The sequence below is a fragment of the Macaca nemestrina genome, chromosome 5, assembly GCF_043159975.1.
Source record: "Macaca nemestrina isolate mMacNem1 chromosome 5, mMacNem.hap1, whole genome shotgun sequence".
In the NCBI taxonomy this organism is placed as follows: Eukaryota; Metazoa; Chordata; class Mammalia; order Primates; family Cercopithecidae; genus Macaca; species Macaca nemestrina.
This window is the reverse complement of record NC_092129.1, coordinates 64,636,394-64,664,390: the sequence shown is the minus strand read 5'-3', so window position 1 is coordinate 64,664,390 and position 27,997 is coordinate 64,636,394. Positions and strand designations below refer to the sequence as shown.

At 35.7% G+C, this 27,997-nt stretch overlaps 2 protein-coding genes across 6 annotated transcripts in view; one reads left to right on the top strand and one right to left on the bottom strand.

Moving 5' to 3' along the window:
* LOC105488977 (SNF2 histone linker PHD RING helicase) overlaps nucleotides 1–27,997 on the top strand; it is a 96,751-nt gene that overhangs the window by 54,870 nt on the left and 13,884 nt on the right. For all 5 annotated transcript variants that reach the window (XR_011623428.1, XM_011753524.3, XM_011753525.3 and 2 more), the window contains 8 exons: nucleotides 2,506–2,648; nucleotides 3,425–3,598; nucleotides 3,908–3,970; nucleotides 5,562–5,787; nucleotides 7,462–7,605; nucleotides 8,709–8,810; nucleotides 13,163–13,234; nucleotides 16,051–16,239. Coding sequence is in view for 4 of the 5 variants with exons in the window: in XM_011753524.3 (XP_011751826.2) it covers nucleotides 2,506–2,648; nucleotides 3,425–3,598; nucleotides 3,908–3,970; nucleotides 5,562–5,787; nucleotides 7,462–7,605; nucleotides 8,709–8,810; nucleotides 13,163–13,234; nucleotides 16,051–16,239 (1,113 nt within the window). In the remaining variant the exon portion in view is untranslated. The remainder of the gene's footprint in view (nucleotides 1–2,505; nucleotides 2,649–3,424; nucleotides 3,599–3,907; nucleotides 3,971–5,561; nucleotides 5,788–7,461; nucleotides 7,606–8,708; nucleotides 8,811–13,162; nucleotides 13,235–16,050; nucleotides 16,240–27,997) is intronic.
* LOC105488976 (nuclear envelope integral membrane protein 2-like) lies at nucleotides 77–1,756 on the bottom strand. Its single transcript, XM_011753523.3, is given in 1 exon segment — nucleotides 77–1,756. A coding segment is annotated over 1 exon segment (1,191 nt). The 5' UTR covers nucleotides 1,706–1,756; the 3' UTR covers nucleotides 77–514.

Genomic DNA, 27,997 nt, shown 5'->3' with positions numbered 1-27,997 from the left:
TCTTAGCTGACCTCAGAATACGTTTACTGACCAACACTCGGTAGTATCCTGTGAGCTGTACTTTGGAAAACACTGGTCCAGCATGTCTCAGGTCTCTTTTAGGACTTATACTGATGAAAATATAGAAAGAGTGTTGCAGAGTCTTCTGACACAGGTTCAGGGGATTAAGAGCGGATTTAGGGCCCTGGTTTTGACAAAGCACCTGTTCACGCTTATTAGCCCCTTGAAGAACAACGCCATTCCACTGTTCCTAATGAAAGCCTTCATTCAAGGAAGGTGGTAGTGGCTGTCACAGAATCTTGGTATCCACCTACAGTACAGTAAATAGCAGAACTCACCAAGAATGTTAAGTTATCTTCAAAATGGGTTAGTTTTCCTTTCCAGAATGACTTGTTTTTCTCCACAGCAAATGTTTTTGCCACTGTTCACTAGAACAGTTCTGCCTAACTTTAATAGAATCCCTACCCTTTGCCCACTTCCTTGTCCAGAATGAAGTCAACTTGAAGGTCGCATGTCAGGCAGTACTTGGGTTAAAGAGCTGCTCTTCCAAGAAGGCACCCCCAAGGCCATACTGCTCTTCATGCAGACTGATTTCTTCAGGTGACAAGTGGCTTCCTCCAAGAACAAAGTCTGCAAATTTTCTAGGAGTGTGAAGTCTGGAGACCACCAGCCACGAGGGGAAGTCGGGTTTTCAGCAGGCCCAGCGCAGCTCCTCCAGAGCGCTGTTCGTTTCAGCATCAGCTTGCTCCCTATACTCGTCTTCTGTAAGATACTTCACCACCAGCTCTTTCGATGTAAACCACTGCTTTATTTTCCACCTCATATAACTGAATGCTCTCAGTGGGTAGTGCAGACTCCAGGAGGACATGAGGAGGATTATGGCTGCATAGGCAAACTGAGGCACGGCCACACCAGCATAGACCAGAACCAGGGAGAGGAGTCGTAGTGTCCACATCAGAAGACTTTTGCTCCTGTCATCTAATACATATATCCTGTTTTCATACCACAGCCACTTCAGATCTTCCATCAACTGGCACACAACATAAACTGAAGCAAACCAACAACCAACCATTAGAGCCCAAAAGGTGCTATACTTCGGAATGAATCGTTTCACCAACAGCAAGACAAAGACTGATGTCATTAGAACACCTAGCACAGTTCCCGAAGAGTAATAGAAAGTAGGGCTTTGACTCAGGGTCTCTGCATAAAAGGAAAGAAAAACTCCTGCCACAAACACAAGGAAGAGTTTGAAATCCATGATGTTTCGATTCACATGTATCATATAGTTAAATATCTTCCTGACAGGCTCCACAGAAAAGCACACAGTCTCTCCATATGGATTGATGATTATGGTTATTTCATTACATTCTTTTGGTATCCAAAAGTTATGAATCACACATTTGATAAAAGATAAAATGGTTTCTGGATATTGGCAATTATGTCTTTCTGTGATGTATACAATTCTGAACAGGCCTGAACTGGTAATTTTCACCTGCATAGTCGACCATATGTATTTCCACTCCACTTGGGAATTTTGATTGTAGCAGTAACAGTCTGACTCAGACGTTCTAATTAAATCTTTTTCCTTCAAAGCTTTACACCTACGAACTGACAACGCCGCCGCCGCCGCCTCCCCCCGCACGGGCAGTGTGGCCAGGGGCGGCAGCCAGAGCAGCAGCCACCACCGCCCCTGGCACGGCCCCATTTCTTTAGGGGTCAGCTCCGTGCGACCCCGAGCCCTAGGGGACCGGCTCCGCCGCGAGGAGCGGAAGTGGCGCCGAGTTCTCTTCCTTTTGAACTCATGGGTTTTCTCTGACCTTGAGTGTATAACAGTTGTCTTTTGAAGAAAGTAAAGACTTCTATACCCTCCTTTTTATCTTGTTTCTGAGATGTTTTAAAATGTTAAAACATTAGAACCACAGTTATTTTTCCTGCAGAATTTATACCATTTGTCATTTCTAAAATTTCACTTTTATGAAATCAGTAGCAAAATCTAAAGAGGTTACACAAATACACTTTTATTTTCAATGTTTAAATCAGGTGTTGCAAATTTTTGTCTTTCTAATTTATTTATTAGTATTCTGGGATATAATTTTGTTATTGTGGATTATTCATTAAGTAGAATCTAGTTCAATTGGTTAAAGATTAGAATGAAGGCTTTCTTATGCTGATAAAGAGACCTGTGACTTTTCACATATATAGATTATTGAATTTTCATTTGGTGTTAATAATTTTTTTAGTTACAGCCTTGTTATATAAATGCATACAATAAATTCTCATTTATCCAGAGTAACTAGGAAATAGGGGTTTCTCTTTAATTATATTTTCAAAAGAGGAAGCGAGCATTGTACATGGAATATGTATACTCATCTCCCCTCTGTGATAGTCCTTTTGAGAATAGCATTTATTACTTACTTTGAATTTTGACACCACCCTGCCCAGTGACGGAAGCTTTGTGAGTACTAAAAAAAAATAATAATTGATTAACTGCTACCTTTTTTACAGATTCATTCTAATTCTCCTTGGTGGCTAAATGTGATCCACAGAGCAATAGAATTTACTATTGATGAGGAGCTTGTTCAGCGAGTGCGAAATGAAATAACCAGCAACTACAAGCAACAAACTGGCAAGCTTTCTATGTCAGAGAAGTAAGAAAACAGGAAGAAAAAGTGTCTATCATAACTTTAAAAGCAAAGAAATCCTTGTATTTTTTAGTTTCTAATTTTTCATTATTACTGACTTTTTTTCTCCATTCATAAACTTATACACACACATTCATACTTCTTTTTTGCAGCCTTTTTTATGGGTACTATAATTGGGTTTAACTCACAACTGCCACATACCTTTGTTATTTTAATTACTTTAATATTTTACACTTCATAATGTGAGCACATTAGTAGAAATTATACAGGAAAAGTGCTTGGCAAAGTGCCTCGTATATAGTGCATAATTACAGATTTAATTAAATGTATATACATATATATATATTCAACCAAGGAATATAACTCTTAGCCATTTTTCTTCTTTCTTCCCAATTTTCTGCTTTTATGTTTCATCCTGCAGGCACCTCATATAGAGCAAGGATGTCAGGAGGGCGTCTGTAGTCAGGCTTAAAACGGAAGAATGTGGCAGTCGTACACTTTCAAAGATATCTGAGACAGAGACATACGTTTTTCCTGCTCTTTTTCAGTTCCTGGTCACAGGACTATCAAATTTTTTTGGTGTCTTTTACAGTAGACAGCCCAATATTATACTTTGAATACACTGAAGGAAAACTCAGTCAAATGTTGCTGGTTAAAAAAAAAAACAAACAAACAGCAAACAGTTTCTTTAACACTTTGTTTGGCAACTGTTTTCTGAATTTGAGGAAATTGACCTATTATTCTTTTCTTTGTGTTGTGTGTGGTGCTGGTGTGGGAATCAGGTTCCGTGATTGCAGAGGTCTTCAGTTCTTACTTACAACACAAATGGAAGAGCTAAATAAATGCCAGAAGCTAGTAAGAGAGGCTGTAAAAAACCTGGAGGGACCTCCATCTCGTAATGTTATTGAGTCTGCAACAGTCTGCCACCTCCGACCAGCCAGACTTCCTCTCAACTGGTAGGTAATGGAAGAAATCATACAATGAAATGGTACTATTTCTTTAAGTTAGATTTCTTAGAGAAGAAACAATTGACTCATATAGTAAAGGTTTTTTCGTTTTAATTGAGATGGAAGTAGAAAGAGATGTATCTAATTTAAAAAAAATTAAGTCTCAAGGACAAGGTATGAAAAACCATGTGATTTCTTTTTTCTAAAATGGCGTATCTAGTAGAAAGAGAAATGAAATTAAAATATTAAGCTTCTCCTTAAAATTATCAGATTGCTGGTTATTTTTGTGAATGTTTCTCTGTTAATCTTTTTTTTCAGCTGTGTCTTTTGTAAAGCTGATGAATTGTTCACAGAGTATGAATCAAAGCTGTTTTCCAACACGTAAGTTCTCTATTTGATTATTACCTGTCAAGAAAATGAAACATTTTTCAAGACTCAGTATTTGATATGACTATATTTTCCCCCACAGTAACCTTTATTATATTGTTTCTTTAATTAAATTGATGAGTACACCTTTGGCATTTTGATTGTTTAATATGCCCAATTTTACCTATCCAGAAGTTACCCCCTAAATGTTCTTAGTGTAGTAATATATAATTAATTGAGGTGCAGTTTTGGGGAGTGGTAAAATCCCAGACTCTAGAGTCCAATGGATTTGAATTATACAGATTTTACTAGCATTTTACTGCTATTCGAGGTAGAACTTATAGTGTCTGGCATAACTTCTTCAAGAATAAAGAATGACACAATCAAATATGTTATTACTTTAATAAAACCATAAGTAAACATTGTCACAAACACCTGGATTCTCAGAGGGAAGCTTGTTAGAATAATAAATGTGTCCACTTTCATCCAGTTATGTTACTATTCTGTTTTAGGTCAAATCTGTTTCTGTTATTACTGAAGTAAATAATACATTTCTTCATGTTTCTATCCAAATTCTGTTCATTCATCTCCAACAGATATAACTTCTCTAGAATAGAAATTTTCCCCACGTTTCCTTGCCAAGCGTTCACTTCTGCATGTGAAGGAAGAAAACAAGATTTTTGTGTTGTGTTATGGCAAATGAATCAGTAGTCTTTTTGTTTACTACAGTCTACATGATAGAATTAAAAAAAAAAAAAAACTGGCCAAATTTATGATGTTTTCAGCTTTTCCAGGGTTGCTTTGTTTTTTCAAAAGACTTCCAAACATGTTCTTTTAGAACTTACATTTTATGGAAAACAGTATGGTGATTCCTCAAGGATCTAGAACTAGATGTACCATATGACCCAGCCATCCCATTACTGGGTATATACCCAAAGGATTATAAATCATGCTGCTATAAAGACACATGCACACGTATGTTTATTGCGGCACTATTCACAATAGCAAAGACTTGGAATCAACCCAGATGTCCATCAGTGACAGACTGGATTAAGAAAATGTGGCACATATACACCATGGAATACTATGCAGCCATCAAAAAGGATGAGTTTGTGTCCTTTGTAGGGACATGGATGCAGCTGGAAACCATCATTCTTAGCAAACTATCACAAGAACACAAAACCAAACACCGCATGTTCTCACTCATAGGTGGGAACTGAACAATGAGATCACTTGGACTCGGGAAGGGGAACATCACACACCGGGGCCTATCATGGGGAGGGGGGAGGGGGGAAGGATTGCATTAGGAGTTATACCTGATGTAAATGACGAGTTGATGGGTGCTGACAAGTTGATGGGTGCAGCACAGCAACATGGCACAAGTAGACATATGTAACAAACCTGCACGTTATGCACATGTACCCTAGAACTTAAAGTATAATAATAATAAAAATAAATAAAAAATAAAATAAAAAATAAAAAAAAAAGAAAGTTGTTGTTGAAGTTACTGACCCTGCTTCTGTATTTGCTTTGCAATATCACTCATTTACAGTGCTTTTCACTCACTGATAGCAGTTACCGTTGTTTTGTTCTGTTATGTTTTCAGAGTCAAAGGCCAGACTGCAATATTTGAGGAGATGATAGAAGATGAAGAAGGACTCGTGGATGATCGAGCACCTACCACCACCCGGGGTCTCTGGGCAATAAGTGAGACAGAGCGATCTATGAAAGCAATACTATCATTTGCAAAATCACATAGGTTTGATGTTGAATTCGTTGATGAAGGAAGCACTTCAATGGATCTCTTTGAAGCATGGAAGAAGGAATATAAGGTATAGTATTTTAAAACTTCCTTCCAAAATTAAAAATTCCTTCTTTTTTACATCAATTTTGACTGCTACTTTTTCTCTCTCTCTAGTTTTTTAAAATCTTCTTTTCGGATTGGGGTGGCATAATTTCTCTTTGCCTAAAATGTGATTGTTGTAATAAAGGATAGCAAATACCATAATACTCAAATAAAGACATTCTATTTATTAAACTACTATAAGAAAATCATTATTAAACTGGAACTTATATGAAACTTTTTGTTTAGCCATGAAAGTGTTTTCATTCTATTATTAGCTTGATCTTCCACTGCTATTGTATGAAATTAGAGCTTTGTTTTCGTTCTGTGAATAAGAAGCAAGTACCAACTACCTTAAAGACTGGGGAACATAGTAAATACTTCTCATCCTATAAGTCTGGAAACCATTCCAATGAATAAAGACCAATATGCCCTTTCATATTTGTACTTTAATGATTCCATCATATTAAAACTCTGTACTTGATATTTCATATTCATTAATTTTCAATTATTGTTTTATTTGGATTAGTTATCCATTGTACTGCTTTGCAGATGAGATAGGTAAAGGAAGGAAAGAAGTGTTTTATTTATAATGACATATTTTTATTCAATTTCTTTTTTTTAAAGTCTTGCTTTTTTAAAGTAGGATAAAAATTTTTATGCAGAAAGGTAGTTATTTGTGCTATCAGTTCATATGTTGGGGAATACTTTTATAGCATCGAAATCATTGGTTTATAATAATTTTTTTCTCACACATTACTCTTGTGAATACAAAGCAGATTAACACAGTTAATTACAGTAAGCTTTGGAAGAAGTGTTATGTACGATGTGCAGTTTCCCTTGTATTCCTCCTTTCGACTCAGTTTGGCCACATGCCCTTTATCCAGAAGAGAGCTTATTGTGCAGTTCTCCCAGGTCTTGGTACATTTTTTTTGTACATAACTTTGCAGACCTTTTCACAGAAGAGCAACTTGAATGAGGTCCTGCTATGCATATCCACCAGATCTACCTGAAAATGTAAAGTCAGTGAAGAGAGCCTGTCAAAAAATGCATACTGATTGATACCATTTCTGTGAATTTCAGAAACATATATAACTGAATTATTAAGAATACGTTTCATATAGTGTAAGTGCAGTGAAAAGTGTAGCAGAATAAGTACAATTCAGAATAGTGGTTGCTCCATCGTTAGGTATTGAAGGAGTGATATGTGAGGAAAGAGTGATACAGTTGAGAAAGAACACGCAGAGCCTTTCTAAGGAATTCATATTATTCTTTCTTAAATTAGATGGTGGGTACTTGATTGTATATTTTAGTATTCTTCATGCCATTTATACATAGTTGAATATGTGAAATATGTTATAAAAACATTTTAAAAAAATAAAACAGAGAAGAGATTCTGGCAGCCTATAATTGGACTTTATAAAGATTTTTGGTCCTACCAAGAAATCTTTGTATTCTGTTCCTGAGAATCTAAAGAGGCAGTGTCCTATAGAGATTTTTTCATTCACATTTCATTCTAAAAATGACCCCAGGAACTACTTGTTTTAGACACATAGCGAAAAAATGTGAGATCTCATTGAAGATGTTTGCTTAAGGCACATCTTGGTGATTTTAACCAGTTTTAATTACATGCTTTACCACTGTGTTTGTCTTTTCTGTTCAGTTGCTTCATGAATATTGGATGGCTCTGAGGAATCGTGTGTCTGCTGTTGATGAACTTGCAATGGCTACAGAACGACTAAGAGTGCGTGATCCTAGGGAGCCAAAGCCTAATCCGCCTGTTCTTCATATCATTGAACCACACGAGGTAATTGGCAAGTAAATCACAGAAAAGGGAACAGCAAGCAGATGTCACAGATATCAGAGACCCATAGAAGAGGCAGAATCAGGGCACTGAGCTCTACTATAAGTGTGTATTTAATCTCCATTTTTAATTTGACCCATAGAAAATTGTCTTTGTAGATCAAAAATGGTCGAAGATGAGCGATTTCGTATCTATTACATGCTTAGCATTTTGGTGCATCTTGTTTCTCTCCAGGTTGCACGTTCATCTGTTTTTGAATTTAAAACCTTATATGTGCTATTAAGACCAATGGATATTCTCAGTCACTTTTTAGACATTTTCTGTTACCTTAGTTTTATCAGAACTAGAAAAATCTTCCTTAAAAACAACTGAAACCTTTTCTTTTGCAGTGTTTCTTTTGCTAATGATGAACTAATATTAACAACTTTACCTTCTAATAAATTTGTCTTTGTAACTCAGGTTTAAAAACAGTACTCCACCAATTTTTTTTATTCTCCATTAAAAGATATTATTTCCTTTATAATTCATTATTCCTTATTTGTTTAGTGCTTTAAGTCTTTCTGTACAGCTTGGAGACTGTAATTTGGAAAAATTTAGATATATTCATTATATACTATCTCACTTAAATGTGAATTCTGAATAAGTTTTTCTGAGAAAATACATTCTTGTTTGAGTGTTCCTTCTCTGTCTGCTGTATTCTACCAGGGGGACAGAGGAAAGAAGGGCAGAGAAATTCTTTCCTGGATTTCATGAAATCACTGAGGCCAAAGCAACAAATCATGTAACTTTTCTTTATTCCATGGATGTATTACTGAAAAAAATGGTACATAATAGAATTTGAGTTTATTTTTTATCTAACTTCAGGTACACAGGGACATTTCCTATTTGAAAGAACTCTGCACTGAATTGTGCCTTTCATGAAGCAAAAAAAAAGAAGTCATTTGAAGTATATTATCTAGTATCCATTTTGAAAACTTGTGGTTTAGAATGTAAATGGGTTTTTTTTAAAAACAGAACATTTGTGTTACTGGAGAATTGTTCATATTTAATATAATTTAACTGTCTTTCTGAAAGAATAAAGAAGTTTTTATTTTTATTTTCTTTAGGTAGAACAAAACCGAATAAAACTACTAAATGATAAAGCTGTTGCTACATCACAGCTTCAGAAAAAACTTGGGCAGCTTCTTTACCTAACTAATTTGGAGAAGGTATTGTTTTTAAGACATGCTACTTTTTCCTATGCTGTATTATCATAAACGATTTTAGTGACTCCTTTCATAATGGTGCAAATTTTTTAAATTAATATTTTGTGTTATATGAGTCCAAACACTATGTCTCTACAATAGCTACAGAGATCACAGAAGAATATTGTATCTATAGAAATTATATTATGCAGATGATATAGAAGGCATGCACTGTATAGTAGAGAACAATGTAAATGGACTGTAGTTCAAAGCCTTGAATAGTAAAAGTATTACAACATATCTCTTGGTGAAAATGGCATAATACAATTTATACACATGCATTCATTTGTAAATACAAAAATATGTTGTAATTTGTTATTTGAAACTGTGAAGTGTGTTTGGAAAGCTACTAAATCAGAGTACATGGTAATAAAGGTAGACTGAAAATATTAAGTGTAATTCAAAACACATGTTCTGAGTTGTGATTTAAGTATTATATTGGACACTGATGAATTGGTGGGTCATTGATTAAATATAATTTCATTTTATTGCAGGCATTCATATTTTGCTAGTTGACAGAGAACCTTCTAGGGGCAAGATATAGTAGTAAATATTTGGATAGGGCAAGTGAGGACAAGCCACAGATTTGAATTCTTCTGGAAACTGGCATAACATATATTTAAGTGAATCAGTAAATCTCAGACAAAATTAAAAGTTAGACATTCATTATAGATTTAGCATGGTGACTAAGAAGATAGACTTTGGATCTGGACAGCCCAATTTTGAATCATGACTCCACTATTTTCTAGATATGTGACTTTATTTAAGTTATTCACCTTTCCGCGCATCATCAGTAAAATGAGAATGATATCAACACTACTTCATAGTATAGGGCTGTCTTGAGGATTATGTGAATTAATGTATGTAAAATGCCAGAGTAGTTTCTGCTCTGTTAAGCACTTTCTAGGTTTTTGCTGCTATTAATATTATTAAGATCATTATTACTGTTATGATTACCAACACTTGTTCTGAAAGGTAAAAAGAAGAAAAACATTTAAAAGTTTCATGCAAATTGCTAACATTAAGAAGATAACACTTAGGCTGGGCGTGGTGGCTCAGCACTTTGGGAGGCCAAGGAGTTTGAGACCATGCTGACCAACATGGTGAAACCCCATCTCTACTAAAGATACGAAAAATTAGCCGGCATGGTAGCACACGCCTGTAATCCCAGCTACTCGGGAGGCTGAGGCAGGAGAATCACTTGAACCTGGGAAGCAGAGGTTGCAGTGAGTTGAGATCGCGCCATTGCACTCCAGCCTAGGGGACAGAGCGAGACTCCATCTCAAAAAAAAAAAAAAAAAAAAAAGATAACACTTAGGAAAGTGTCTCAACATTCCTGGGCATAAGTTTTTTAAATGTAAGATTTCTATACTTTAAATATGATAGTCAAAATAAAAAGACAGTTATCTTGTACGTCATTGTTTATATGTTAAAATATTTTTAAAATTTTAAGGATATAAATAATCTACCTAAGAAAATCCATTTGGCTATTAATAAAAGAAAAAGCATTTAGTCTATGATGATGGAAAAATCAAATTACACGGGTGCTATTTTCTGCCAACAAGTAGGCACAGATATTTTAAATGATTACACACCCCAGTGGTGAAAAAGTGCAGGGAATGGATGCATTGTATGCATTACCAATGGAAATATAAATTTATATAAGCTTTTCCTAAAAGCACTTTAACAATATCTATCAACAATTTTATGTAGGTTGAACATCTCAAATCCAAAACTTGAAATGCTCCAGTGAGCATTTCCTTTGAGTATTGCATCAGCACTCAAAAAGTTTATGATTTTAGAGTGTTCTAGATTACAGATTTTTGGATTTGAATGCTCAACCTGTATGTGAAAGAAAGGAAAAGGAAAACTGGACAACATAGATAAAACGAACTGGAATCTACACGGTAGGATTAAATGGACATTATAGAACTGCAAAAATATAGTATCTGAAATCAAAAACTCATTGAATGGAAACCAGATACAGAAAAAAACAGGATTCATGAATTCAGGTATAGTACAATAGAAAATACCCAATTTGAAGTGGCATAGATAGAAAAAGAGCAAAATAGGGCAAAAGATTTAAGACACAGTTGTTTGATCTAGCATACTTGTAATTTCATAGATCTAGCATACTTATAATTGAAGTTCAAGAGGAAGAGAATAGGACAGGAGCTTGAAGAGATAATGGCTGAGAATTTTCTAAAACTGATAAAAGTATGACAAATGACTTAAAGATTCAAGAAGTTAAGAAACACTAAGCAGAATAAGTAAAGAAAAAAACAAAATACTGCCTAGGTACATCATAGTCAAACTGCTGGAAACCAAAAATAATGAAAAATAGAAATAAAAAAAGTTGAGGGATAAAACACTTAATACTTACAAAGGAGCACTAATAAAACTGGTGACTACGTAGAGATGTTTTTCTTTTCACCTTTAGAGATGTTTCAGTGTTTCCATAGTTTAACCAGTTGACATTGGAACATCTTCAAACTGCTAAAAGAAAAAAAACAGCCAAGCTAAAGTTCTATACTTAATGAAAATTTCCTTTTTTAAAAAAAGTAAAATGAAGATATTTTCAGACAAACATAAACTGGAAGAAGTCATCTCCAATAAACCCACATCACAATAAGTATTAAAGGAGCTTCTTTGGATTGAAGGAAAATTGTTTCAGATTGAAGGATGCAATTACAGTAAGGAATGAAGAGCAAGAGCTTAAATACGTGAATAAATATGCAAGGATATTGACTATTTAAAAGCAACAGTGCTGTCTTATGGGTTATGCAACATATATAGAACTAAAATATATGTCAGTAGCACAAAGGAAGGAGGTAAGCAGAGGTAAACTATTATAAGATTCCTCCAGAGGAATGGACAAAAAAGTCCATAAGGCTATTGATCATTTGAACACTAATGAACAAATATGACCCAATTGACACAGACCACTACACCCAACAACTTCAGAATGCATATTTTTTAGGTGTATATGGAACATTTATCAAAATAGACCTTATGCTAATTCAAAAAGCAGCTCTTAAAAGTATGTGAGAGCATGTTTTCTGACTGAAGAGGAATTTAAACCAGAAATCAGTAATGGAAAGGCAACTAGATAAATCCCTAAAAGTTTGGAAATTGAGAGGATACTTCCGAATAACCCATGGGTCAAAGAAGAAGTCGAAATGGAGGTTAGAGAATGCTCTGAACTGAGTGAAAGTAAAAATATGTGACAGTGCTTAGAGGAAAATTTATAACTTGTTTAACTTAAGGATCTGCAAATTATCATGCATGGGAAAAATTCATCCCACTACCTTTTTTCGTAAGTAAAGTTTTATTGGAATATAGCCACACTCATTCGTTTATCTATTGTCTGTGGCTGTATTCATGCCACAGTAGCAGAATTGAGTAGTTACAACACAGATCATATGGCCCACAAGGCCTAAAATATTTATAATCTCACCATTTATATACATGTCAACTCTTTATTGACATATTGGAAAAGAAGGGCTATTGTGAATTATGGTAGATTATTTACGAAGTGCTACAGCAATGACCCTCCCATTCTTGTTGCCCTTTGGAACTCTGTGAGACTATCTGAAAAAGCCTAGTTTACCTTCTTGAGCAGCAGAACCCTCAGCTCAGCCCTCCCTGCAGAACAGATAGCCTACCAACTGCCAAACATGAGCATGAGGCCTTCATAGACCATCCAACCCCAGCCAACTCAGCCCATCCCCAAATCACCTGTAGTATCATGGGAAACATGTTTGTTTTAAGTCACTAAATTTGTAGGTGATTTATTATATGTAAAAAGGAAAACTGGACAACATAGTAAAACGAATCGGAATCTATATGGTAAGAACAAATGGACATTATAGAACTGTAAAATATATACATACATTATTGATTTACTTATAAAAATCAATAATTAACAGAGGAAAAGAATAATTCATTGATTCAATTTGTTTAGATGCCTTATCTGAAAATCTGTTACCTGAAATGCTCCGATGAGCGTTTACCTTGATTGTCATGTCAGCACTCAAATAGTTTGGATTTTGGAGCATCAGATTTCAGATTTTGGATTAGGAATATTCAATCTTTATGATTAAAATTGTTTTTTTTTCCACTCCTTGAATAAATGATATTTGTAAGTAAGTCTCAGGAATAATAATGTTAGGTAATATATTGATGGGTCATCTACATTGTTAGATTATGTAAATTATAATTGCCAGTATTCATTTCCATAAATGAGTTACAAAACATGGATCAGGTTTTATATGTAAAAATGTAACTAATATATTTTTTAATTCTTTTTTGGATAGTCTCAAGACAAAACATCGGGAGGTATTAATCCAGAACCTTGTCCAATCTGTGCTCGACAGCTGGGAAAACAGGTAAAATTATAATAAACATCAGATGCATTTATAAAATACCTTATGGTTTTCAAAGGTTTCTACATAAAATTTTTCTTTTGCTCTCTCTCGTTTTTCCCACCACTAGTTTCTATGAAAGGCAAGTATTACCATTATCTTAAAGATAGCACTAGAGGTTAGGTGACATGCTTAGGGTAAGATATTTGAGCAATGCTTTTCTGAAATGGGAAGTGAAAAAATATTTCTAGAATGACCCCATCTTTTTCATTAAAGATGCATAGTTTTGAACATTGTTTCCAGTCACAAGGTTGTGTCCAGTAATTTGACTTTGTCGGGTTAATATAGTTATTCAGTAATTATACAGAAATGTAATATAACACACATAGACTTACTTAAGGAATTACATTAGTATAGAATCACAGTTCTTACTTGCCAGTATTAATATCTCATAATACTTGTACTTTAGAGTACAAATTAATCTCTCCTACGGAAATTTAGATGTGATTTTGGTAGACCACTTAAATATATTTCTTTGTGAATATTAATATACATAATGTTCATAAACATTCTTTAGGAGAACTGCAATTTATGAAAATACAAGTTTCTGCTTTCTATGATAAATCTATATATATATGTATCAGAATATTCATTGCCCTTGAAAATTTGAAAGATAAGCCTATTATTGTTGAAGAAGTAGAGATATTCTTGGCTGTTTTTTTCTATGGAACCGAGAGATGAAAGGTAAATATATGCATTCCATATTCTGACCAGTAATAATCAAGAAGAAAGTACCTTTTGGTTTCCAAGATTGGTGGAGAAGGTGAGATCACAAGAATATGTGGTAATACATCTTAAAGGGAAAGATGCTACATTGGAAACTGAGCAAATAGTAGTGTACAAATGCTGGTGACTTCTGACAAAAGTCAGTGATGAAACTGTGATAAAAGTTGTGATAAAAATGGAAGAAATCATGACATAAAGTAGTCTTTTTTGCTTTTAGTTTTGATAAGATTTATGCAACTAGAATGTCTCAGACATTTTATTTCATTTTGTCTTAAACATTTTCAGTTTTTAAAGTTCTTTCATATACATTAGTTCATTTAATTGTAGCATAACCTAGAAGACCATATTGGATTTCAATAATAGTAACAAAACTACTTTTCAAGCCCTGTTCATATTCACAATGTATAGTAGCTATATATTTTTTTCCTTTTTGGTTCCCCAGTTCTCCCCTTCTTCTAATTTAGAGTTATTAAATTAGAATCTATCAGAGATGACTCATATATACCAGCTGTTGCCCCTAGAGGCATTGTCATTTGTCTCTTCTGTTTGTGTCAGTCAGCGTCCTGTCACTCCTAATGCTCAGGTGCCAGGTATCTCATTGCTTCTTCTCCATTGCACATGTAGGTGGACCTGTCTTGACATTTAGTTGGTCCATTTTGAGCTCCATTGAGTCAGAAAACTCCTTTCTAATAAGAGTACCCCAGTGGCACTAGAGGTACATAAAGTACAATATAGTGCTGCTCTGTGTCATACAAAAATACTAGTAAAACAGCTCTTCAGTTTCATTAATCTTAACTCCTGTGGACTCTGGCAGAGGTACAGCTAGAGAACAGTAGGAATAGTATTAGCTGATAATAGGCAAAATAGTGGTTTTAAAACCAAGCTTATATACCTCAATTTTCTCTTCTTTCAATGTGAATTCTTTTCCTAAGAGCATCTTAGTTGATCCAGCAAAGAACCTCAAGTGGGCCAGCCTCATACTTTCTTTCCATACATGTGCATATCCTTAAAAAAAAAAAAAAAAAAAAAAAAAACATAGCTTAAGGATTTAGAAGTTTTGTCACTCAAAAGACAGTTTTTCTTATTGTTTTTACCAGATGAAAAAAGTTAAATCTACATTTCTAAGATGCCATAGCTTTTAGAACTTACACCTAGACTAAATCTGTTGCTCTTTTACATCTCTCATTGCCAAAGTCTCCATGGTATGTTGCAGAGATTCACAGAGGATTATTTTATTTTTTCCAGATAGGACAAGGGGTTTCTTAAAAATTTCTTTTTGGCCAAGTGCAGTGGCTCACGCCTATAATCCCATGCCAAGGCGGGTGGATCACGGGGTCAGGAGTTCAAGACCAGTCTGGTCAACGTGGTGAAACCCCTGTCTACTAAAAATACAAAAATTAGCCAGTCGTGGCAGCGAGCACTTGTAATCCCAGCTATTCGGGAGGCTGAGGGAGGAAAATCGCTTGAACCCTGGAGGTGGAGGTTGCAAGGTTGCAGTGAGCCAAGACTGCGTCATTTGCACTCCAGCCTGGGTGACAGACCGAGACTATTTAAAAAATAATAATAATTTCTTTTTGGTTGTATTTTAAAAAATATAACCAGAACCACTTTCAAAATAAATTTGAGATACTAACTAACCCATAATTAATTTCTATGTAAGTGCTTTAATTGTGAAAATATAAATCTGTTTTTTAAACTAAATGGAATATGTCGAGTATGATATTAACTCCAAATTAATGTTCTGATTCCCTCTGTTATATCTGTTGTTAGAGTGCTGAAGGACTGATTTACGTTCCTCCCAAATACAGAAATGAGACCACCACCTTTCTACAATGACTATCATGCTCACTTTTAGGATGAACACAACCAAAGATTATGAAAGCTTACTTTGGAATAAAAAATTAATTTAAAGACACAACTTGGCTTTATGACAAAGAATATTAATGTCATAAAATCTTTGGGAAGAAAAATTGTGATTTTCTTCTCCTTTTGATATACTTCTAAGTTGTAAGGCATCTTTGATAGCACTAAGGCTTGTTCTGTTTTCTTTTTAGTGGGCAGTACTGACCTGTGGTCACTGTTTCTGTAATGAATGCATTTCTATAATTATTGAACAATACAGCGTGGGATCTCACAGAAGCTCCATTAAGTGTGCAATCTGCCGCCAGACCACATCTCACAAAGAAATCTCATATGTCTTCACCTCAGAGAAAGCAAACCAGGAGGAGGACATCCCTGTGAAGGTAAAGTAGGTCAGGAACACGTAGAAGCATAGGTAAGGCAATATAATATAGGAAGCAGTATCTGATTAAGAAAGCATGAACATCAGAACGAGCTTGACAGTGAATAGGTAGATGCCACTGTTGTCCATAGATATACTGCCTGAAAGCCTCAGCTTAACCATCTAATTTTTTATTGTGAGAGGAACACAGAATGCTTATTCAAACATAATAGCGATAGTCATGTACACTGTGGCTAAAATGTAACAGCTTAAAATTCCAGTTTCCTATCATCCTCTATAATATTGCTATCCACCACAAGTAGATAGAGGTCTGGTTACATTAAAGATTTATTTAAAGTAAGAGTTTTCCTCATTCTTTTACTCAACCCTGGATCTAAGGAAAAAAGGATGTGTCTAAACAGAAGGATAAAATAAATTGGCTAATGAACACAGCTACAAGATAGATGTAATGTGCTTTTTAAACAGCATGGATTGCTATTTCAGGGTAAAGCCAAATTTTGGCTTTATTTTCCTAATTTTTTTCCATGCTTCATTCAGAATTTTAAGAAAATTGCTATAATTTGATATCCAGACTGGGTCTGTAATTGGATTTACTGCTTTTAAGGGGTATTTAATAAAAAGCCAAGACTATTTTGTCCTTTCTTTTCCTTAAATATGCTTTTTTAATATTTTGTTTCTAACCAAACTTAAACAAAAGACACATCAGTATCTAAATGTAGTAGCAAATGTGGGCTTTAAGGAATAATTAGAGAATGCGAATTAGAGAATGGTGGGGTTGACTCTTAAGCAAGATGAAGTATTCTTTATTCCTTCTTCTGAGTTTTTGATACTCTCTTTTCACTTTTAAGTAATGTGGTTTGTAAGTAGAATCAGCTATAAGTTGAAATTCACTACTAGTAGTTAGGCAGTTATTAGGGTACCCTTCTCCCAAGAAAACTGTAGTTGCGTTAAAGAACTTTTAATTGCTCTTTTTCACTGTTATTTGAGTAAAACCTGAAAATATCAGTCATATTACTCTTTAGTCTGTTGGGATAAACAGAATCCCACAGTTAGAATAAGCGTTCATCCATTCATTCCACACATATATATTGGACATATACTAGCACACAGGCGGTGTGCTAGGCCTCATAGACGCAGCATACACATAAATAAAACAGATATGGTTACTACTCTTGTGGAGATTGGTGAAGGAGTTTGAATTGGGACAAGAAGCACAGATGTTAACAAATAATTAATGTGTTATAATTGTGATAAGCACTACAAAAGAACAAAGCTGGAGGCATCACGCTACCTGATTTCAAACTATACTACAAGGCTACAGTAACCAAAACAGAATGGTACTGGTACCAAAACAGACATATAGGCCAATGGAGCAGATGATTTGGCTGATGGCAGCCAATGATTTGGGTAATGGCAGTAGAAATGGAGAGACGTGGGTATATTCTAGACATGTTTAAGGTAAAGATAGTAAGAGAATGTTGGCAGCATTAGTGAAGGAGATTTCATAGATCACCCCTGGTTTCTGATGTGAATAAGCAGGTGGGTAGTGGTATGGCTAATGATACAAGGCATTTGGAAGAAGATACATTTAGACATACCATATTTAAGGTGCCTAAGACATCCAAGTAGAACTGTCCAGAAAAGTGTTGATAAGTGGAGCTGGAGATACAAAATTCAGAGTCACTAACAGAAAAGTTTGCTTCAGATCACGTCCTATGAAGTCCTTAACTTTAAAAGATTGAATCAAGTTGAGAGGGCTGGAAAATGAGAAGGAGCAACCAGGGACCGGCAATCCAGTGGGGTATGCTGGCAACAAAGGCCACAGGGAAGCTCTGCTTCGGTAAGGAGGCAGTAGTTCTGAAGGTGGATCAACTACAGTATGGACTAGTTTGTCTAATGAGGTCACTGATGACTTTAGAAGGAGCTCTTTTAATACAAATGTAGAGGCAGAAAGCAGATTGGGAGGGATTGAGGGATGAGCAGGAAGTCAATAAGTACAAAAAATGCCCAACTGTTTTGTAAATTTAACTGTGAGATAGAAGCAGAATTGTAACCAGAAGATATGAGTACAGAAAGACATCACTTTTTTTTGGTTGTTTTGTTTAAGACAAAAGATTCTTGAGCATGTTTAATCTCCAGTGGAAAAAAAGGATAGACTGAAGATATAGTAGAAAGGATAATTTGTAATATAAGTTTCTTGAAAAGAAGGAGAATGTTGATGTATAGAAAGTAGAGGTTTCATTGAAGTCAAATATCTATTGAGCCCAAAAGATATAAACATAGGTGTTCTTATCTGAGAATGGGAAATTATAGTCATTGCAGAGAGGACAGGTCTGCCAGATGTGACTGTAGAAGTAGGTGACTCAAGTGAGAAGGAGAAGAAAAGATGCCAGAAGATTAAACAGTGAGACCTGAATTTTGGATGAGTTGTCCAGACAGACAGTATGTAATATCTAGAGTTGAGGTATAGAGTAAATTAGGCACCAAAATTCTTAGTGAATGTAGGGTAGGGTTCAGTAAATTATAGCAAAGAGTAGAGTTGGGATAACTGGGCTTCAGGAGGCTCAAAAAATGGAAGTTGTTATACAAATGAGAACTAATGCTCTGAAACCTGCATTTGCGTACCAGCAGTCAAATGCAACACTCAAATCCTTCTTTCAAAAGGGCTGCTGAGAGACCAGTATGTTTAGAGGATAGCCAGGTTCTAATTAGAGCAGGGAAGTGAAGAGCAGTATTTCTACAAGAGGTAGAAAATATGAAACAGTTTGTTTCATGAAATACAAGTTCCAGGGGGCGCCAGCGAAAGGTCCAGCAGTGAAAGAAGAAAAGTGAGAGGGTGAACAAGCAGGAAGGAAGTGCAGGACAGTATAGGAGGAACAGAATAGGCAAGGATACGTGATGAGAGCATCATGACCTAAGGATCATCTAGTCCTGTTCCCTATCGGTGAATCCCCTGAATACATTTTACAGTCAGCCCTGTGTGTCTGTGGATATAGCCAACCATAGATCAAAAATATTTAGAAAAGGAAAAATTTCATGAAGTTCTAAAGAGGAGAACTTGAATTTGCAGCATGCTGAGATTACGTTGAATCCACGCAAATGAAATGATGTGTAGGGATTACATAAGGTAATCTGGAGATGATTTAAAGTATACAGGAGGATGTGTGTATGTTAAATGTAAGTACAGCATCATTTTATACAAGGGCCTTGAGCATCCTGGGATTTTGATATCCACAGGGGTTTTGGAAGCAGTCAGTCCCTCACAGATACTGAGGGAGGACTGAATTTTTAAAGCAAATGCCTAAGAGTTACTGAATGAAGAGGTAGGTGACTTACGGTGCAGCCCTGAGGCATTTGACAGTTACTCTTTATCCTGCCTGCAACACTGAGAGCTACGCTCCTTCCCAGTCCCTCTCTCTGCCTTTCTTCCCACTCCTATAGTTTCTCTTTTCCTTCCCATAAAGATAGTCTTTCTTAGCCCTTCCTTTTTTCTCTTCATTCTCTTCCTCTGGCCACAGCATCTCAAGGGCCACAGATGGCCTTTGTGGCTAAGAAGAGGTGGCTCACCCTTAGGTAAAAGCATGCATCCCAGTACAAGGAACTGGCGTAAGAAAGAACTGCTGTGTCGGGTTTTGTGCAGAGAGGTTAAGGAAGTGATTGCTCTAGCTACCAGTAAACAGCACAACCTCTACGAAACTGAGTCATTGAGCCCATCAAATCCAAACACCTGTTCATTTTATGGCAACTTTCCTAGACACCCAGGATAGAGATTGGCACAGTTACATGTGCCGTGCTGTTGGAGCAGGGATATCAGTGTATAAATACTGTTTATTGTGCTCTCACTTCTCGCTGTCTTTCATGGGTATTGATGAACACGTGAATTAACTGAAGCATCTTTAAAAAAAATTAAGATTATAGAATTTACTAAAGATAATTTCCCTTTGATAAAAAGATGCACATGTAATTACATTTTCTTTTCTTGAACGTAAGACTGAATATTGTATCATTGTGCGGGCAAGTTTTATCCCTCCTCGATGTCCTCACATTGCTTCATGCCATGTTTAGGTTGGCTCTTCGCTGCTTTTTCTGTTACCATTTGTGTCTGCCACATTTGCCTTGTGCTTCCTGTCTCTTCTTCTGACTTCTGTCACATTTCTGGCCTGCTGTCTGTCATGTCCTCCTTGAAACATCTGCTTATTGTATTCTGAGACTTCACCCCTCTCTTGTGACTCTTTGAAACTTCCACATAAAAGGTCATATTGCCTATTTTGGATTTGTATGTAAATAAAGATGGCTGTGTGTAAATAATTAAGGCATTATTTTCAAATTTTAGAACTACTAGTTCCAATTATTTCTAAACTATTTATATTATTGTTGATTATCAAATCCCTGATCTTTAACAAACAATACTGATAAGTAATTTTTTATTTAATTGAAATATTTATATTTTCTGAAATATGAAATTTATTTCTGAAATGGTTATTTCACTGTATTTATGTCAAGATTCTCAGACATAGCAAACCATATATCATGCATAATGCTTAATCATATAGCTGTTTTGTGGATAAAAGATATTTGGAAAACATAAAACTACTATTTATTAGTAGTAGACATTTTTAAGTAGTATTTCTTGGAAATAAGAGATTTTCCAATGTAAGGAATGCTGTTGATTGACCATAGATACAAAATGAATACTAGGATCACAAATGTCCTGTTTGGTGGATACACTTAAGTTGAAGACCATTTCTTCCCTAGCAACAGTGTGACAGTATTCCTAAATGACCTTTGGAACCTACTGGGCATCTCACAAAGTAAACAAAATTCCCCTTGCAAGTTCTGACAACTGCCAGGCATTTTGGATGGTGAAGTGGGCCTCCTGGCAGAACATATGGCCCATGTGTCTTGTTCCCTGTGTCTTATGTTTGGCTAGGTTTCATACAAAGCGTTTTGCCCGTGGAAACCCTGACCCTATAATGAACAAGAGTCTTAGATAATAAGAAATTTCTGTCCGGGAGAAAATAGACATAACCACTACGTAGATACAGTGACAGCAATACAGCACCCTCTCCACCCACCACATACTACACAATTGCTTCTCTTGTCAAACTTTTAAGTATCTGACCATCAACTAGCCTGCTTTTTAAAATAAGTATTTTTGTTCATTCTCTACCTCCATAAACTTTGACTCATTAGACCTGGGATGTGGTCCAGAAATCTGCATTTTTAGCAAGCAAATATCTTAATAATAGAGATACCTTATATGGCCTGTTTGTAGGAAAAAAACTCTGTATCTCTACATTCCAACTCACAGAGAAGCCTAGCCATAGTATTGTAGAATTCTACATGTGGAATCCTGTTCTGTTCTTTTTTAATTTGAATTTTTGTTCAATTAATTTAAAGATCATTTGTGACATCTGTCTCACACTTTTAAAATATAATTAAAATAAACATCTGAGTGGAAAAAAATGAATTATGAAATTCTGACTGAGTTTAAAATGGGAATAAAATAATTTGGTAAATATAATCCAGAAGTGATTATATTTAAATATATTTATCTAAATATTCTTATATAAGACAAGATTTGTATAACATGAACATTAACTGGTAAATTTGGAATGCAGTTGTATATTTTTTGTTAAAATATGTTATGACTAAATATAATTGCAAAAAAAAATACCATTTCTCTTTCTGTTCACTGGCCAAGTTAATACTTGTAATTCTGAACTGTTAGCCTCATGTTAAAGTTATCCATAGCTTGCAATAAATTGAACACACAGTAGAGACTTCTAAGATATGAACTAAAAGTTATCTTTATGAAATTATCTTTATGAAAACATCATTTGTAGAGTATAAACTCCATTAAAAGGTAGAGGACTTTTCATGAGGTAGGGATGTTGTTTTATTCACTATTTTATATGAGGCATTTGGAACAATACCTGGCATATAATAGACACTCAGTAAGTATTTGAATGCATGGATGGATGACAATTGAATAGTCTGTATACCTAGTAACCCTAAGAGCCTTTGTATCCAAATAAAATTCTTAACTTTTTTTCCATTGCTAACTTACATCTTTGAAATAATTATGCAAAATGTTTAAAAGAACAGGATAATATTTTTGTGGCCTAGTACACTTGTAAGATTTTCCACAGCCTAGACATAATTTCCATTGAGCTTTATTCAAATATCATGTGAATGCTTGAAGAACCCAGTACTTGCCCTACGCATGTGCTTAAAAAGTATTTCCCCTTTGTAGCACCAATCATACAAGCTTCATAACTGCACTCAATTGTATCTGTGGCCACCAGTATGGGTTTTTAGCATGGTCAACAGGTGCAGACAGAAATAAAACAATGTTAACTGATCTTACTCGGCTGAACCTACTATGGACAACACACACACATTGAAGGAGTTAGCTCTATTTCAAAAAGAAAAGTCTAGAATAAAAGTAACAGAAGTCAGAAAATACCAAAATAGGAAATAACTTTTGACTAACAATCCTCTTAATATAAAACATTTTTGGAAGTTTTTCCTATATATTTGTGTGTATTTCATATGTATGAATACATATATTAATTAATATATATAAAATCTCTAACGATACAGCCTGCTTGTTGACATAAAGTAGTCTCCAAACAAGAATGTTCTCTCTTTTGTTTGATTAAAAAAATAAGACTGGGCCGGACACAGGGCTCCAGCCTGTCATGCCAGCACTTTGGGAGGCCGAGACGGGCGGATCACGAGGTCAGGAGATCGAGACCATCCTGGCTAACACGGTGAAACCCCGTCTCTACTAAAAAAATACAAAAAACTAGCCGGGCGAGGTGGCGGGTGCCTGTAGTCCCAGCTACTCGGGAGGCTGAGGCAGGAGAATGGCGTGAACCTGGGAGGCAGAGCTTGCCGTGAGCTGAGATCCGGCCACTGCACTCCAGCCTGGGCTACACAGCGAAACTCCGTCTCAAAAAATAAATAAATAAATAAAATAAGACTGAGTGTATTCATCATCTTCATTGCATTGACTTTTCTCTGATGTTCTTGAGGAGTCAGCAGCGACTTTAGCTCTTAATTTTACAAATGGAGCTAAGCATGACCATGGGAATCCACAGGTCCTGCACAGAAAAAGAGGTGGCAGAAAGATGTGGACAGATGAGGTAAATAGAAAAAATAGAAAATGGCAAAGGAAAAGGAACTAGATTGGTGACAAAGGGATATATTGAGTAACAAGCTCTTAATTCAGGGTGATGGATTGCCAAGCCCTGTTTCAGATAGTGCTCCAGTATTCACTTTTCTTATAAAGTCATTGAAATGAAATACAAAGCAACAATACCTTCCTAGTCACTGAGCATTATTTTTCTTTTATATGTGTAAATCAAGTGCAAGTAGCCCTTTGCTGCTGCAGCAGAGAACTCTCATATGTGTTCTCATTCCTTTCCTTTCTCTCTTAAGTAAGGAATCTCAGTAGATAGGATATGGACATGAATCGAAATAGAGTAAAGCCAAGCTACAGTGTATCTTTCTACACCAATACTCAGATTTTCACTATTAATGTTGCACCCTCTTTTTTCCCTAATAATAAGTCTTCAGTGCATAAGAAGCAGTTCATCCCTCTGAAATTGCATCAGTAAAATAGTTCATCTCATTCTGGAGGGGAGAGGATTAAAATCTAGATCGGATGCTACTTGGTTACTTTATTAGAAGAATTTTTTCAGTCTACTGAACATACGGCAAAGAAACAAAACTGAATTTTCTGTCATTTTAACACATTTAACAACTTGTAATTCAAAGGTTAGATTCTCCACATTTTACAACAGGAGGCTGCAACTATAGAACACCTTATTCCAATGAGACTTAACTCTGATAAAAACAAGTTAGTGGCACCTGTTAGAGCAGATAAGAAGCCACATGACATTTCTGATCTTGAGTTGTGTTACCAAGTGACTTCCAGGCCAAACTTCATTGGAAATACTCTTTATTGGCCTTTGGTGCTATTGGGTCTCTACTGTTTTTTCAGTGTGTTGACTTCCTGCCCCAAATTCTGGAGCTTCTAACTTTGCACTTTATTTTCCAGAAAGTGAAAGACTTCACTTTACTTCACTTCTTTATTTTTAAACATTTTAGTTCTCCGGGCTGCTGACTTTGTGTCTTGAGTAGAAAACCAGGAGAGATAACAGCCATGAGCTGAGTGGGAACACTTTGTATGTCTCCCATCCCAGTTTTCTAGTTGACCTTAGAGAGAATTAGTGCCTTGGAGAGAAGAATGACAAAGATACAGTCAGTGAGGGTACAGGACAGAAGCTGTGTCCTTACTCCAAAACTGGGCCTTGGTCATTAATGTTTCAGAAACATGAAGGAAAACCAGACATTAAGCACAAAGTTAGGATTGGGGGTGTGTGTGTGCTGAAGAGACTAAGGAGAAAGGATGGGAGTAAGGAAAGGGACAATAATGTCAGAAGAGGACAGAGGTGCTTATAGTTAAGTACAGCTTTATCAACCTAATATATTAAGAGATTATCTAGCAGGTTTGTGGGATTTCTCTTCCCATGTACACTCTTCCCTAATGCATGACATTCCCTAATGCATAACATAGTATGCATCCCTAATGCATAAGCAAAGCTTAACTTTGCATCTGTTTACTGCTGTAGCTAAATAATGAGTTTGCCTGAGGCTACCAGTTTACCTGTCTTGAGAATGTTCATACTGTGTTAACAGCTTATACAGGAATAGATTAGTATCCACATTTCCTTTTGTTACTTTTTTGCTTTTTTGCAAGCAGCCTTGCCTGTATGTAGCCCATTCCCTTTTTCCTGTGTTAATCTTACCTTTTTTTAACAATGTGAATATTTACTTTCTATAGCAGTAACCGCATTGAGTAGTCTTCTCAGAAGCCGGCAGATTTGAACCCAAGTTTATTTACATATTTAAAATAGAAGAAACATGAAAAAGAGCAGTAGAATGTGTGTAGTGCTCATTAAGACAGTATAAAGCATTCATTTCAATTGCCAAACCAGCAGATAAACCATCCTTTTATGTTTTTCTCCATATTCTGTAACATGCGTTAGAGTGTTATGTATTTGGAGACAAGGGAGTGTGTTTTTTCATCCAGTTCCTCGTATAGTTCTTTGTTAACTCCAAGTGAAAAACTGTATATATTTGTGGTAGTATACAACATGATGTTTTAATATATGTAGATATTATGGAAGGATTGAGTCAAACTAACATATCCATCACATACTTAACCAATTTTTTTGATAAGAACATTTAAAATCTGCCTTCTTAGCAGTTTTCAAGTACAGTTGGCCTCCCATATTTGCAGATTCTGCATCAGCAGATTCAGTTAACCGCAGATAAAAAATACTCAAGAAAAACCCAGCAACAATAAAAAATCACGATACAACATATTTAAAAACCACAAATTTTTAAAAGACACTATAATTATTTACATAAGAGTTACATTGTATTAAGTATTATAAGTAATACGGAGATGATTTTAAAGTATACAGAAGGATGTGTGCAGGCTATTATGTAAACACTGCCATTTTATGTAAGGCACTTAGCATCTGCAGATCTTGATATCCAGTGGGAATCCTAGAACTCCCCATGGATACCAAGGGACAGCTGTATACAATACATTATTATGTACTGTAGTCACCATGCTGTACAGTAGATCTTTAGATCTGTTCCTTCTGTCTAACTAAAACTTTGTACCGTTTAACCCACTCCCTTCCCCAACAAACTCCAGCCTCTGGTAACCACCGTTCTGCTCTCTGCTTCTGTGAGTTCAATGTTTTTAGATACCACATGTAAGTGAGATCATGCAGTATCTGTCTTTTCTGTGCCTGGTTTATTTCAGTTAGCATAGTGTCTTTCAGGTACATAGATGTTATCTCACCAGACAGGATTGATTTACTTTCAGGTAAAAACATATTCCATTGTGTATATATACCCTGTTTTAAAATTTATTCATCAGTGGATGGACACTTACATTGATTCCATGTCTTTGCTACTGTGAATAATGCTGAAATTAACTGGAGAATGCAGATATCTCTTCCACATGCTGATTTAATTTCCCCTGCATATATACCCAGAAATAGAATTGCTGGATCATGTGATAGTTCTATTTTTAATGTATTGAGAAACCTCTTTACTGTTTTCCAAAATGGTCCTACTAATTTGTATTCCTACCAGTAGTGTACAGGGGTTTCGTTTTTCTCCACCTTCTCACCAATACTTACCTCTTGTCTTTTTTATAATAATCATTGTAACAGGAATGAGGTGTGTATCTCGGTGTGGTTTTAATTTGTATTTCCCTGATGATTAGTGTTCTTGAGCACCTTTTCCTATACCTGTTACCTATTTGTATGTCTTCTTTTGAGTAATATCTTTTCAGGTCCTTTGCCGAGTTTTTACTCAGGTTGTTTTCTTGCTCTTGAGTTTTTTGAGTTTCTCATATATTTTGGATAATAACTCCTTATCACATGTGTGGTTTGCAGATATTTTCTCCTTTGCTGTAGATTGCCTTTGTTAATTATTTCCTCTGCTGTGCAGAAGATTGTTACTTTAATGCAATCCTATTTATCTTTTTGCTTTTCTTGCTTATGTTTTTTGGGTCGTATCCAAAAAGGCTTTACCAAGATCATTGTCAAGTAGTTTGTAGTTTTGGGTCTTATATTTAAGTCTTTAATCCATTTTGAGTGGATTTTTATATATGGGGTGAGATAAGGGTCCAGTTTTATTCTTCTGCATGTGGATAACTGGTTTTTTCAGCACAGTTTATTGAAGAGACTGTGTTTTCCCCATTGTGTGATCTTCTTATGTTTGTTAAAGATTAGTTGACTGTGTATGTGTGGGTTTATTTCTGGGCTGTCTCTCCTGTTCCATTGGTCTGTATGTCTGTTTTTATTACTGTAGTTTTGTAATGTGTTTTAGAATCAGGGAGTGTGATATATCTAGCTTTTTGCTCAAGATTTCTTTTGTTATCCAAGGTCTTTCATGGTTCCATATGAATTATAGAATTGTTTTTTTCTATTTATCTTTGTCTGTTTTATGTTGACATAGTAGAATATTTGAGACTGGTTAATTTATAAAGAAAAGGAGTTATGGCCAGATACGGTGACTCATGCCTATAATTTCAGTGCCTTGGGAGGCCAAGGCAGGAGGATCACTCAAGGCCAGGAGTTCAAGACCAGCCTGGGCAACATAATAAGACTCTATCTGTATGAAAAAAAAAATTTAAATTAGCCAGGCATGGTGGTGCACACCTGTAGTCCCTCCCAGCTACTTGGGAGACTGAGGTGGGAGGATCACTTGAGTGCAGGAGTTCAGGGTTGCAGTGAGCTGTAATTACACCACTGCACTCCAACCAGGGTGACAGGATAAGACCCTGTCTCAAAAAGAAAAAGAAAGAAAAGAGAAAGTGTACTCGGGAAGTTGAAGGAGATTGCCCTTCTGGTGAGGGCTTCCTTGTTACATGATAACATGGCTTAAGTCACAGGGGTAGCAGACGAGTACAAAGAGAGAGCAACAAACAGGAGGAGGAAACTTACATTATAACAGCCTGCCCTCACAGGAGCTAATTCTTCTTGCACAAGAAAGAATTTACTCACTACCAAGAGAATGGCACCAAGTCATTCATGAAGGATCCACCCCCATGACTCAAAACACCTGCCACTAGGCCCGACCTCCCTACACCTCCATGCTGGGTATCAAATTTCAGCATGAATATCGCTGAGGACAAACTCAAATCATAGTACTATTTCCAT